Here is a 12,820-nt window from a genome sequence, read left to right as displayed (position 1 = left end):
TAGTCTGAAAAATCTTAACTAAGAACAGTTCTAGTTTGAGATCTAGTTCTAGTCTACCTGAGGAGAAGAGATGTGTGCACCACATAAGGTGGTCACATCGTATATTCATATACGATCAGGACATACAAAATACACTCACACGGACAAATCGGACAGAGTTATCACATCAGACAGATTGTGTACTGCAGTCACACTAACAGAAAAACCTCCACCGTCATGAGTAGAGAAAATGTAGCTTAGTGTTTGTAGTGGGCAGAAAAACTTTATTTTACTCAGTTTTACCACTACAATGATGCTTTGGATACAAATATTCATATATTTGATCTAAAATGATCTGGAATGAAAACGCTCAAATGACACGTTTAACACAAGTGATCAGAGGGAACACAGCTCTTAGATGAGGCGGTGGGTGGCCCTGAGAAGGGCCTTTGTGTGGTTGGAGTAAAGAGCAGGTTTACTTGGAGCTGGTGTACTTGGTCACGGCCTTTGTTCCCTCGGACACGGCGTGCTTGGCCAGTTCACCGGGCAGCAGGAGGCGGACGGCGGTCTGGATCTCCCTGGAGGTGATGGTGGACCTCTTGTTGTAGTGAGCCAGGCGGGAGGCCTCACCGGCGATGCGTTCAAAGATATCGCTGACAAAGGAGTTCATGATCAACATGGCCTTGGAGGAAATCCCAGTATCGGGGTGGACCTGCTTCAGGACCTTGTAGACATAGATGGCATAGCTCTCCTTCCTGGTCTTTCTCTTCTTCTTGCCGGTCTTAGTGACGCTCTTAGAAACGGCTTTCTTTGAGCCTTTCTTCGGTGCTTTCACTGGATCAGCGGGCATCTTCGGTTCCTGTGAGATTCTTCTCGTGGATGAGCTCTGTCGCCTGTGATGGTGCATTTATGTCCGCTTCATGCTAAAACAACTGCGCTGTTGCTCGCACAGGATTGGGTGCATTTTTTAACTGCGTCTGCGCATGCGCCAGAGAAGCAACCTCGGCAGTAAAATGTATCAAGCAGTGGCCATCTTTAGAGACATTCTGGGTTAAAAGGGTTTAGGATCTTTACCTGATTTAAATTACTGCACAGTATATATTTTATATACACAGTGGTGATGGACAGGTGAAGCCTCGTGAAGCCTCGTGAAGCTCTGAGGCTTTCCTTCTAATTGTGCCGGAAAAGATTCAAAGCTTCGAGGCTTCAGTCTAACTACGAACAGTGACATCTGGTGGCCAACTGAAGCCACAGCAACCTCTCGAAGCACTGACACTGTTTCAATCCCATGACAGCAATAAAAGTTCAGAAAGACTGTGGACATTTTAATGTGCTGATGTTTTTGTTCATGTGTACTAATTAATAATCACATCACCATTCAAATGAATGATACGCTCAGACGCTGCAGCAGAGGTACAAATACGTTCTTTGTTTAGAGTAAGACATTATTGTTGGATAATAATGGTGCATCTTATACAGCTTGTTTAGAGCCAAACCACCCAAAGCTGTCAAACCAATGAAACGCTTCAAATCATTTTTGAACCAATGAAGCAGCGATGACGTTTATCAGTCACATGACAATGGTGTTTTGATACAAGCTCCGACAGTGTTTCGAATCACTCCGTTTCAGGAAGAGTGACACAAGCTCCAAACCTCTGAATAATTTGTCCTTCACTAATACTAATAAAGATATGAGTCATTACCTACAAAATGTATGTAAAAACGTTTTGTGATTTTACCATTTAAAAGTCTTTGGATATATATATATATATATATATATATATATATATATATATATATAACAGATGTTTATCAGAGTTTGATATATGTATATATATATATATCTGTTCTGATATTTGAGGTAAACTAACAAGCTCTGATGACAATAAACACTGACATATTATTTATATTCTGTTCGACCTTGTTATATAAGGTCTAATCAAAGCCATACGATGTGAGGAATCGGTCATGTCACCTTATATCTTTACATGAAATACATTGATGCACCAGAATAGAGTATTCAACTAACTCATCTTTATTTTGGCGAAAAAAAATAAGAGTTTTACTTCGAAATGTTCTTTCGTCTTTATAAGAAGCAGCAAAGCCATGCGACACATGATCAGGTCAGTTTTACATGTAGACCAACCACGTGTATCCATCGTGACAAAATGGCGCCAGAATAAAAATGGCGTCAGTCCGTTCTGACTATTTGGTGTTGTGTGGTATAATGACAACAGGACAGAGCTCTGTAGAGAAGGTGGGCGGCTCTTAAAAGAGCCTTTGTTGATGTTGAGTCTCGGTGGATGTGGACCGGGTTTAACCTCCGAAGCCGTACAGAGTGCGGCCCTGTCTCTTCAGGGCGTAGACCACGTCCATGGCGGTGACCGTCTTCCTCTTAGCGTGCTCGGTGTAGGTGACGGCGTCACGGATCACATTCTCCAGGAAGACTTTAAGCACTCCGCGGGTCTCCTCGTAGATGAGACCGGAGATACGCTTGACTCCGCCACGGCGAGCCAGACGGCGGATAGCGGGCTTAGTGATTCCCTGGATGTTATCACGGAGGACTTTACGGTGACGCTTAGCGCCTCCTTTACCGAGTCCTTTCCCTCCTTTTCCTCTGCCGCTCATTTTTTATTTTTTATTTTTTATTTTTTTCTTCTCTGTTTCAACAAAGACGAATCTGTCCTTCAGCGCGAGACACTAGATACTTATTTCTTAGCTGCGGACGTAATAGAGGACACGAGGCGCCAGTCTCGGTGGGCGGGGCCAAACTTCGCAGCGCTCCACACAGTTGTAGCAGTAAACTAAAATTGAAAATTCTTATTTATTTATTTTATTTTTATTACAAAACCAAAAGAAAACACAACACAACATATTTATTTTCTGATTATCCAGAGGCTCACATGTTCTTTTAATCTATTGTGTATTCTTTTGTAATTAATAATCCACAATCAGAATCGTTTTATTGCCCAGTATATTTACACACATTTGACTTGATATATTGGTGCCAAACAATGATTAAGTTAAATATGAGAGATAATAAAGTAAAAGCAAAAAGCCAGTTCTGTGATACAGAGTGTAACATAAAGAGAGTCAAAATGTTGACAATAGAACAATATAAGAATATGTACAGTTTACTGTAGGAATAATTAGTATAAAGAGTGCAAATGTGTAGGGGTAATAGTCCAAAGAGATGTGTGTTAATTAATCACATTAAGTAAACAAAATGTTAATAATTGATAACTAATCATTACTTTTGTTTATGGTATTACAAGCAGTGGTAGTAATAGTGCTTTTAGCTCTACTTCCGTTTTTAAAAAATGTTTTAATCAGTTTTAACAGTGAAATTGTTACAAATACATTTTTAAAAGCACATTTAACACAATATTATTAGTGTTATAACAGTTTCTCATTGAATTTATTGATTTATTACGTTTTCACTAAACACAAATAAATTAAATAAAATAGTAGTCCCATTAAATCCGGTGCGAAGGAAAATGTCTGTGGTAAAACAGCAGAAGAAAATAAATATTTGTTGTAATAGGTCGTTTTATTAAAATGGAGGAGGGGTGTAATACGCACTCCGAGACAGAAGGTGGCACCTAAACACACAGACCGCCGTTAAGAACCGAAAACAAGACGCAAAGACGGAAACATGCAGAGAATCATGGCTGATACTTCATTTGTCTGTAAACGTACCAGCGGTTAAATGTTCCTGCGCCATGTCGCCACGGTGAGTCTCAAACCGTCACCGGTCGATTCTTCACCAAAACCTCGTTTTTGTTTTATGTTGATATCTACTTCGCTCTTTAAAGCCAGTGGGTGTGGTCTGCTAACGTTAGCGACATTAGCAGAACATGCTGCAGCTGTCAGACAGAAAAGATAAATATATTCAGACATTAGTCATTAAATTCATTTACCGAGGTTTGTAAAAGTTAGCGGGCTTTCAGTTGATGGTTCTGTCGGCAGATTCAAAAGTGACGCTTCCATGCCAAACTCCGTTTAGAAATCAGCTAATTTTAAATTTACACAAATACACAAGCGTCACAAGTACTCGCTAAGTCTAAGTCCTAAATAAACAAGACCTTCTCTTTAATTCGGCACACACTCCATACACAACAACACTAGTTTACACAGATCTTCGGCTTAAGGAAGTGGTTTGCTTGTCATTCACTCCCATGGCCGGCGACCACTAAAACAACACATGGAACTGATGGGAGTTCAGTGAGCATGGCAGCAGCCTCCTCCTTCCAGTAAATCTATATGCAGGAAAGTAGTAGACAGTACTTTTACTCAAGTGCTGTATTTGTACTGATTTATACTTGTACTGCACTACATTTGAGTAGTGTTGTAATATTTATACTCCTACATTTATTTTAGAAGTGTAAAACTTTTCTAATCCAGCAATAAAACCGGACATTCTGCATAATAAATAGTTTCACTGTTAGTTCTGTAATTATATTTTAAAAAGTCAGTTTATTTTCTTGTTTTGTCCATCCATCAGTCTTAAACTTATGTTGTTGTGTTTGACCAAAATATGACATTTTATAGTTTAAACCAGCAAATGTTTTACATATTTATTTATTTAGTAGCAAAAACTGATTCTTAGTTTTAGTTTTGTCTTTCAAAGACCTCGTCAGTTATTTTAATTCATCTATCCATCCATTTTCTGTTGTTTATCCAGGTTCAGAGGGAATTAATTTAGTTAATTATCTCAGTAGGAATCAATAGAACTTGTAGTTCATGTTGTTTCCATCATATTTTCATAGTTTAGATGGTGAAAAGTCTTAAATTGAACCCAGCAGAAGTCAGATATGAACCCACTCTGCTCTAAAGTTGTAATAAAATATTGACACTTTGAAGCTGTGGTTTTTCTTCTCTCCAGTCTAATATGGATGAAGTGAACGTGGTGTGTCTTCTTGTCTGGAGATGTGTGGATGCCTGCTGCCTGCTGTTCGACCTGCTCGTTGGGACGGTCGCCTGGCTGCTGCGCCTCCTGTCCGGCCTGAGCGCCTCCACCCTGGTCGAGTACTGGAACTTCGCCCTCTTCTCCTTCCTCACCGCCACAGAAGCCATCTCTGGTGCCGCCCACGGAGCCCTGCACGCCGCGGAGGGCTGGCTGCAGTCGCTGGGGGGCGTGTTTGAGAGTTTCAAGATGGTGGGACACCTGTTCTGTCACGTGACGTGGCGCACCAAGGAGCTGCTACACCGCGGGCTCGTGTCCGGGAGCTGCGTCCTGCGACAGACGCTTGAGGGCATCGTAATCATGCTCAGCCTCGTCCTCTACTTCGTCAACACGATGGTCAACATCGTCCTCATCGGCATGCAGAACTGTCTGTCAGTGGCGGCCGGCGTGTGGGAGGTGGTGGCGGGCCCGGTCCACAGAGTGCTGGAGCTGGCTCTGACCGCGCTCACCTTCCTGTACAGCTGCCTGGTGGGTGCTTCCGTGCTGCTGTGGACGCCGTGCCAGCTGCTGCTGGACTCCCTGGGAGCGCTGGGACGCATCTTCCTCACCATGATCATGGTGGACTCTCACAGCTTGCTCGTCACTGCAGCCGCCGCCACCATCTCTCTGGCTCTGCTGCTGTTGAACCCTCGGCTTCCTGTGCTCGCTGGGCGGCTGAGCCTCCGCCTGGTCAACGCCATGCCAGGAGCTCGTGGCGCTCAGGTGACCGTTCGCCGGCTGTACGCGGTGCTGCTCGAACCAGCTCCGGCCGACCAGGTGGTCCACACCAGGACAGCACCGGACGTGACCAGGACAAGGCCCCCGAGCTCAGACACAGGTGGTTTAACCACCGACCAGCTGCCAGAGACCGACCTGAGCGAGCCAGACTCGGCTCAGGCTCAGGAGGACGGCGGCAGCAGGACGAGCCCCTCCCAGCCGAGCCCGGCGGCGGATGGCGAGCTGCTGAGCCTCCTGAAGGAGCAGGAGGAGAGGAAGAAGTGCGTCGTCTGTCAGGATCTGAGTAAGACGGTGCTGCTGCTGCCGTGCCGACACCTCTGCCTCTGCCGCCACTGCGCCGACATCCTGACGCAGCGACGGCGCTGCTGCCCGCTCTGCCGGCAGAACATCACCCAGACCCTGGACGTCTTCCTCTGACAGACCACACCGAAGCACAGGACAGAAACACGGCTCCGGGGGCTGCAACAACCGGTCGATTAATCAATTAGTCGATCGATGGAAAGTTAATCAGCAGCTCTTTAGTTAATCGAGTCATTTAAAAAAAAAAAGATATATCAAACTTCTCTGGTTTCAGCTTCTTAAATGTGAATATTTACATAAGTGAAACCTGTTTATCAGACATTTGAAGACGCCATTTTGAGCTCTGAACATTTCTCACAGTTTTCTGATCAATCAAACACCTAATCAGTTAATTAAGAGAGTAAGTGACAGATTAATCAGTAATAAGAATAATTATCAGCTGCTGCTCTGTCTGTGTTTTCATATTAGATGATCATTATTTATTTATCTGAGCAGGGACAGTGCAGAATTAAACATCATCCAAAGCGATGACTTCACCAGGTTTAAACAGCTGCTAATTCCAATTATTAAACAAATGGCCTCTGACTGCAACTAACAATTATTGATTAATCTGCCTGTTACTTTTGTCTGTGAAATGTGAAATATTCTCAACACGTCTTCAAATGTCTTGTTCGACCAAAACTCCAAACACACCAGAACTATTTAGTTTACAGTGATTCAAGACAAAGAAAAGCAGGAAGTCTTCTCATCCATTAATCGATTGATCGGTTTATTGAACAAAGTCTAATGTTGACAGAGCAGTTTGTGCCAAACAGCTGATGAAATGAGGAGTGAAACACTGGAAATGTTTTCAGATATGAGTGATTTTTTTCTCCTGTTGTCAAACCAGTCAGAATTAAACACAGCTCGTTATTTTTGCTTTTTACTCAGGAAAAAAAAAAAAAATACTATATTACTTTAAGCTGTTACCACAACCATCAGATCCAACTGAAATATTATTTTCATCTACATAATCAGTCACTGATTTTCAGACAAACAGCTGGATCAATCAGCGACTGTTTAATAATCAATAATCAACATTTTTAAAGCAAAAATGAGCAAAAAGCTTTTTGGCTCCTGCTTTAAAATGCAACATGTTGAGTTCATGAACATATTTAGTGTTTTTGACTGAGACAAAATGAGAAAATTGAAAATGTTAAATCTAAAAATTCAGTATTTTCTAACATTGATAAAATGGTCGATTGATTGATGATAGCTTTTACATTCATGAATGTTTGCAGTTTACATTTAAAGTCTGAACCAAGTTTTATTAATGTTTACTTTTTTTCCTTTTTACTGAATTTCTTGTTGCACTTTCTGCATTTCACATGCTGCTCAGTGTCTTTGTAGAAGCACAAATACTAAACTGTGTTTCTGCTTCCTGGTGAATTAATTTATTTATCTGATGAGTCTGAAATAACAGAACAACAGAGAAGCTCTTAAATCTTAGAAACTTTAACACTGGATTCATACACTTACAGTTTTGTGCCAAAGATTTAAAGTTACAGTCGTTTTTGTACTTATGTAAAAACAAATGTGTTTCTGCTTTTGTTTGTTTTTTTTTAATATTGGTGAACATTTATTTAAAAAACTATAAAAGCTGTCTTTGAATATCTGCTCAGGATCTTTAATTTGAGTTCATTTTAAACTATTTTAAGTCCCAACATTTCCGCTAATTTGATCTGCTACAGATTAAATACAATAATTAAGTTATAAAATTCATGCCCTGTTTTGTTTCTGTTTTATTTTTAATTCAAACTCTCACCAACTTTCTAAGAAGAAAGGCTTTTGTAGAAGAGCTCAGAGCTAAATGAAATGACCAGTTGGAAGCTTAGTGGTGCTCCTGCAATAATCCAAATCCTTTAGGTTTTTGTGGAAGGAACCAGGGCTGATGCTAACTTCAGGGCTGGACTACGGACTACATATCCCACAAACCCACAGGTGTGCGCCAGATGAGTTTTAAGCATGAATGTAAAATTTGTAAGTTGATTATTTATCACTTAATGAAATTAACAGGCAGCCAGTGTGATAAACAATTAAAGTCAATTTTTAAACAAAAATGCCAAAAATGTCCTCAGCTACTTCCTGCTTTTATTTGACTTATTTCTAAACTAAATATCTGACATTTTATGGACTTAACTTCTCGGAGTAATAGATTTGTTTTCAGCAAATTAACTGGTGATGGAAAATAGTGTAGTAATAAATGCTTTATGTTCTGTTAGAGGACTCGGTTGTTTTCAGCTGTTGCTGTGAAGAACATGTGAGTACAGCTGTAGATTCACAGTCTAAGTTCAGTAACTAAGTTTATCACAGGTAGAAACACAGAGAAGAAGCCACAGCTGCCGTCCTTTCACTGTCTCCGTTTCCTGTCTGCAGGTTTTATTTCAGCTCAGTCAGGTTTAACAGTTCGCTGTGGTCAGTTTTTAGGGTTTGCTGCTTTCAGCATATGTACAGTTACAAATAAGCTGCATGGGAACATACACAGCGGTGGACAGTAACTACACACATTAACTCAATGACTGTACTTGAGTTACTTGTGCTTTATTTGAATGTTTCTATTTATTTTGCTCCAGTACATTTAAAAGTTAATTTGTAGATCAGAATTTTCCACTCAAGACATTACTTATATTTTCAGCATTTAAAACTGTTTAAATTAGTCAATTCATTGATTAGCCGGTCAACCTGAGGTTCAATCTGCAAATATTTTGGTAATAATTGTTTGAAGTCATTTTTCAAGCAAAAATAACAAATTTGTGGGTTCCAGCTTTTTAAATCTGAGAATTTGTCAGTTCTTCTATCTTTTTGTTGTTGAATATTTTGCTGTTAAAACTAGCGGTGGACTGATTATTACTTTAATTTTAGTTTTTACGATCATCTGCATCATTTTTTTTCAATCCGATTCCCGATTATTATTTTTGTTTGTGACGCAGTCGCCTCTGTCTACGTCCCGCCCACAGCACTATCTGATTGGTTACACGTCACGAGTAATAGCTTACCCGCTTGTTAAGTCTGATGTCACCGGCTGACGTAAATATGTGTCCGGGTCGTCATCTCTGCGTGACTCCAGTTTTCGGTTCTGATCAGATCTGAGTTAAATAAAACTTTTCAGTGTCATTCTACTGTTTTCACTGGGACGAGGAAGAGAAGATGAAATGGCTGCAGCTGATGACGTGAGTTACAATGAGGAAAAACAAAGTTTGACGCTAGCAGGTGCTAATGTTAGCTAGCTAACCTAGCTAACAGCACCAGTTAGCACCCACAGGTAAAAGCAGGTACCCCTGATATAAGCTCTGGGTTTTACAGGGTGTTTCTTGCTGTGATTCCACATCTTCATGTTTCAGTTAAAGTGAATAAAGCCGGATGTAGTTAGCTGTTTTTCACCTTGTTTGCTTTCTGCAGTTTTTGTTTTAAGAAAAGACTGAAAACGTCTTTTTAAATTAAACATTTGCATAAAAGCATTTAATGAATTTTCTGTTATTCTAAATTTTGACACCAAATATTTTTTACTGCAGATGTATTTGGTTCCAAATACTGGTTATCAGTCTCCTTGATTGGTAATAATCTGTATCGATAGTGGCCCTGAAAAAAACATCAGTCAACCTCTAGTTAAAAGAAAACATTTAGAGACATCAGTGTGGGGTAGATGGTTAAAAAGAGTAACAGTAAAAACAAAGTTTTCTGTGTTATGACTACTTTTAATTTTGATACTAGCAGTTCAGTAATTATACCTTTTTTGACATTTCAGTGCAGGACTTTTACTTGTAATGGAGTACTTTTACACTGCAGTAATAGATCTGAATACTCCTCTTCATTCAGAGAGTTTCAGGGTTGGAGAGGAGGAGGACCGAAGCTGTTTCCTGAGTCAGAGCGAAGCTGAAACAGACGACACTGTGACCAGACTCCAGTAAGAAAACAGATGTTTTAGTGAATCTGAAGCAGGAGAGATGATTCCTCTGTACATCACCGTCACTGCTCTGATGGTCACATCAGCAGCTCAAGGTAAGAATGAAGTATTCATAATGATCATGATTACAGCACCATTTTATTAATGAACAAAAAAGTCCACATATTGGTTTAGATTTAGTTATTTGATCAAAAAACACATTTTTTCAAGTCATTGTAAACCCTGTAAAAGTCTTTTGTCGAAGACAATTTGAGATGTTATATCTTGTTGAAAACGTACACTTGCACATAGCTTTACAACTTTATAAGGTCATCTCTCGCATTGCAATTTTTTAATTACTTTTTTTTTTCAAATTGTACAGCGGGTAGATGTAAACATTGTTTAAATTTTACATAAACAAAAGACTTTTCCAAACAAAATAAAATAAAAAATAATAGACATACAACAATAATAATATTAATAATGATGATAATAATAATAATAACAATAGTCGATCTCTATTAATATCTCCTATTCAAACCCAGTCTTACAGCAGTTGATGAAGTGATTGCTAAATATAATCTTTTGATTTTGTGTGCATGGTCATGAATTAACATTTTTTCATGACTTGTAGTTAAAAAAAAGTCATGAAATTTAACGTACTGATTAATTTAGCCTACATTAACAGGAATTGTCTATTTGTTCATGGCAATAAAACTTAATTTTGTAGCATCTGCAGCAATATTACATTTATTTATGATTATATTTGGGCACACACAGCATTTTGTTAAGGATCTTCCATCTTGTCATTTTTACTAATGATCAGTTAAAGTGTGTTTGTAGATGTCTAAAAAGTGTAATTTGTTCAATGTTAAAATGGCTTGTCGTAAGTAAAGGTTTGGAAGATGCCTGATGGAAGAAACAGACTTGTTTGAGTACCGTACTGAACAGTTTTCTTGAAGCTGCCATCTTGTGTCATGATAACATTGGCATCATCAACTGTATAAATAATTTTGCGTACCGGGAGACAAACCTGTCAGTCTTTGGCAAAAATCACAGTTTCTAATCAAAGTAGGTCATTTGTGTGACTCGTGTAGATCCGATCTGTTTTTTAACTTTTAACACATACAACACCACTGAGAAGAGTGAAGTTTAAAGAGGGCTGTCTCTGGTTGGTAAGTTTTGACTGTCCATATGTCTTAAGGTAAGAATCTCTATCAGTAGAGTTATAATGACTTGACTGGCTTATATGACGATATGTCAAGCTCAGGACTGTTAATTAGCCTGATAAGATGGAGATGTTTTGATTTTGCGAATGCTAGCCATCAAAATTTGGATGTAGCATTAGCTGTTAATGTTATTTTTCTGGAGTCTAATGTTAGCTAGCATAACTGAACTCATGCTAGGGCTCTATAACTGCTCATTTAATGTTAGTAATGTTACCATTTTGTCAACAATCGCCAATATAAGTTAAAAGTGCCAACTTGATGTTAATCTTAGTCTCCATAGTTTCATTTTCTTTGTGCTAAGATTACTAAGGTTAACACACCAACATAATTAAACTATATGCTTTTGTGTTTGTTTTCATGAGACAACTGTGGAGTAAAGTTATATAAAATAAAGCTACATTACCACTGATGTAGTTAAAGGGAACGATTGTTAGTCATCTAATTATACGACCAAACAGCAGTTGCAGTCGTTGTTAAGAGCAAAAGGTGCGTTAATATTTTATCATAGCAAGTCATAATGATAAAATTGTGTGACTCTCTCCACCAAATATAAAATACGCCATCTTTCCATTTGATTTTTTATTTGTTTGATTAGTTAATCATCCAGTGTATTTTGATGGTGATGATTCAGATAGAAAATATCTGAACATTTTAATTTTCAAACATTCTTGTTATGATTCTTGAATCTCTTTGTCTTTCAGTTTGTATATAAAGGAAGACATTAAGACATTTACATTGGTACAGATTTTCAACATAAGAATTAATCACATCAAGAAAAACCTGCATGATAATCAAACCTATGAAGAAAATCATGAACTGTTTCCCTCCTACATAGTGAAAAGCAGATGTCCACTGAAGGTGGTGTGGTGAAATATGTTGTCAAATCTTTGTGTTAGGCCACAGCTGCAAAAACACAGTGTCTCCAACCTCTAGAAGCAGGGTAATACCGTTAGAAGAAGTCCCATAAAGGGATGAGTGATGCCCATATGCAAGAAAAGTGGGCTCTGAGTTCTTGACCAACACAGCGCCTGTAGGATGTGAAGCAGATCCAGGCAGACCGATGTACCACTCAAACTGGTAAGCTCCTCTCACAGGTGCAGTGAAAATACCTGTGGGACATTTATTTTTGTCATTTCAAATGGAAAATGAACATCTGTCAGTCAGTAACTTGAGCACAGAAGAAAAGTGACATTGTTTTTTTTAAATATCTCAGAGTTCAGTACCTGAGTTTGAGTTGTAGGCCTTCCCAATGTTTGTGACGACATTTGTAAAGACCAGAGTTGTGCGTTGGGGGAAGGTTCCGATTGTTATGTCGTGGTTGCCAGTGTACAGAGAGGCTGAGAAAGCCACTGGTTTGACTGAGAGAGAGACAGGAATGTGATTTAAACTGTGGAGACACTGCTGTCTATCAACAAGTCAAACCTTCTCTATAAAAGTATCATAATGAAAAAAACATTTATGTTCAATGAAACCATTATTTGACTGAATTAATTTCATTGTTTAGCAGAGAACTGCTGTGGTTACAAACATGACATGATATTATTGAGATCGCTCACTCATTATCTTGTTATATTAGACACTGTTTTCCATTCTGGATTTTAAGGTTGTTGTTTTTTTTTTTAGAATAAATACAAGTACCTTCCGCCTGTTGCTTCAGTTTGGAAATCTCAGTCTCCTGCTTCTCCAGCTTTTCTGCTTGTGCTGAGA

At 39.1% G+C, this 12,820-nt stretch overlaps 3 protein-coding genes and 1 pseudogene across 3 annotated transcripts; 1 reads left to right on the top strand and 3 right to left on the bottom strand.

Moving 5' to 3' along the window:
• Nucleotides 1–409: 409 nt before the first annotated feature.
• Nucleotides 410–878, bottom strand: LOC108877212 (histone H2B 1.1). The gene has a single exon (XM_018667180.2). It carries the CDS (start codon nt 827–829, stop codon nt 455–457), a length of 375 nt encoding a protein of 124 aa, XP_018522696.1. The 5' UTR covers nt 830–878; the 3' UTR covers nt 410–454.
• Nucleotides 879–2,237: 1,359 nt separating this feature from the next.
• LOC108877213 (histone H4) lies at nt 2,238–2,658 on the bottom strand. The gene has a single exon (XM_018667181.2). It carries the CDS (start codon nt 2,605–2,607, stop codon nt 2,296–2,298), a length of 312 nt encoding a protein of 103 aa, XP_018522697.1. The 5' UTR covers nt 2,608–2,658; the 3' UTR covers nt 2,238–2,295.
• A 738-nt stretch (nt 2,659–3,396) lies between these two features.
• On the top strand, nt 3,397–7,566 carry LOC108877211 (E3 ubiquitin-protein ligase RNF26-like). The gene is made up of 2 exons (XM_018667179.2): nt 3,397–3,712; nt 4,865–7,566. Exons 1-2 carry the CDS (start codon nt 3,689–3,691, stop codon nt 6,077–6,079), a joined length of 1,239 nt encoding a protein of 412 aa, XP_018522695.1. The 5' UTR covers nt 3,397–3,688; the 3' UTR covers nt 6,080–7,566.
• A 4,097-nt stretch (nt 7,567–11,663) lies between these two features.
• On the bottom strand, nt 11,664–12,815 carry LOC108877206 (complement C1q-like protein 4; annotated as a pseudogene).
• Between the last annotated feature and the right edge of the window lie 5 nt (nt 12,816–12,820).

Source organism: Lates calcarifer, unplaced genomic scaffold (assembly GCF_001640805.2).
Source record: "Lates calcarifer isolate ASB-BC8 unplaced genomic scaffold, TLL_Latcal_v3 _unitig_5877_quiver_1354, whole genome shotgun sequence".
In the NCBI taxonomy this organism is placed as follows: domain Eukaryota; kingdom Metazoa; phylum Chordata; class Actinopteri; family Centropomidae; genus Lates; species Lates calcarifer.
This window is presented reverse-complemented; position numbering and strand designations above follow the sequence as displayed.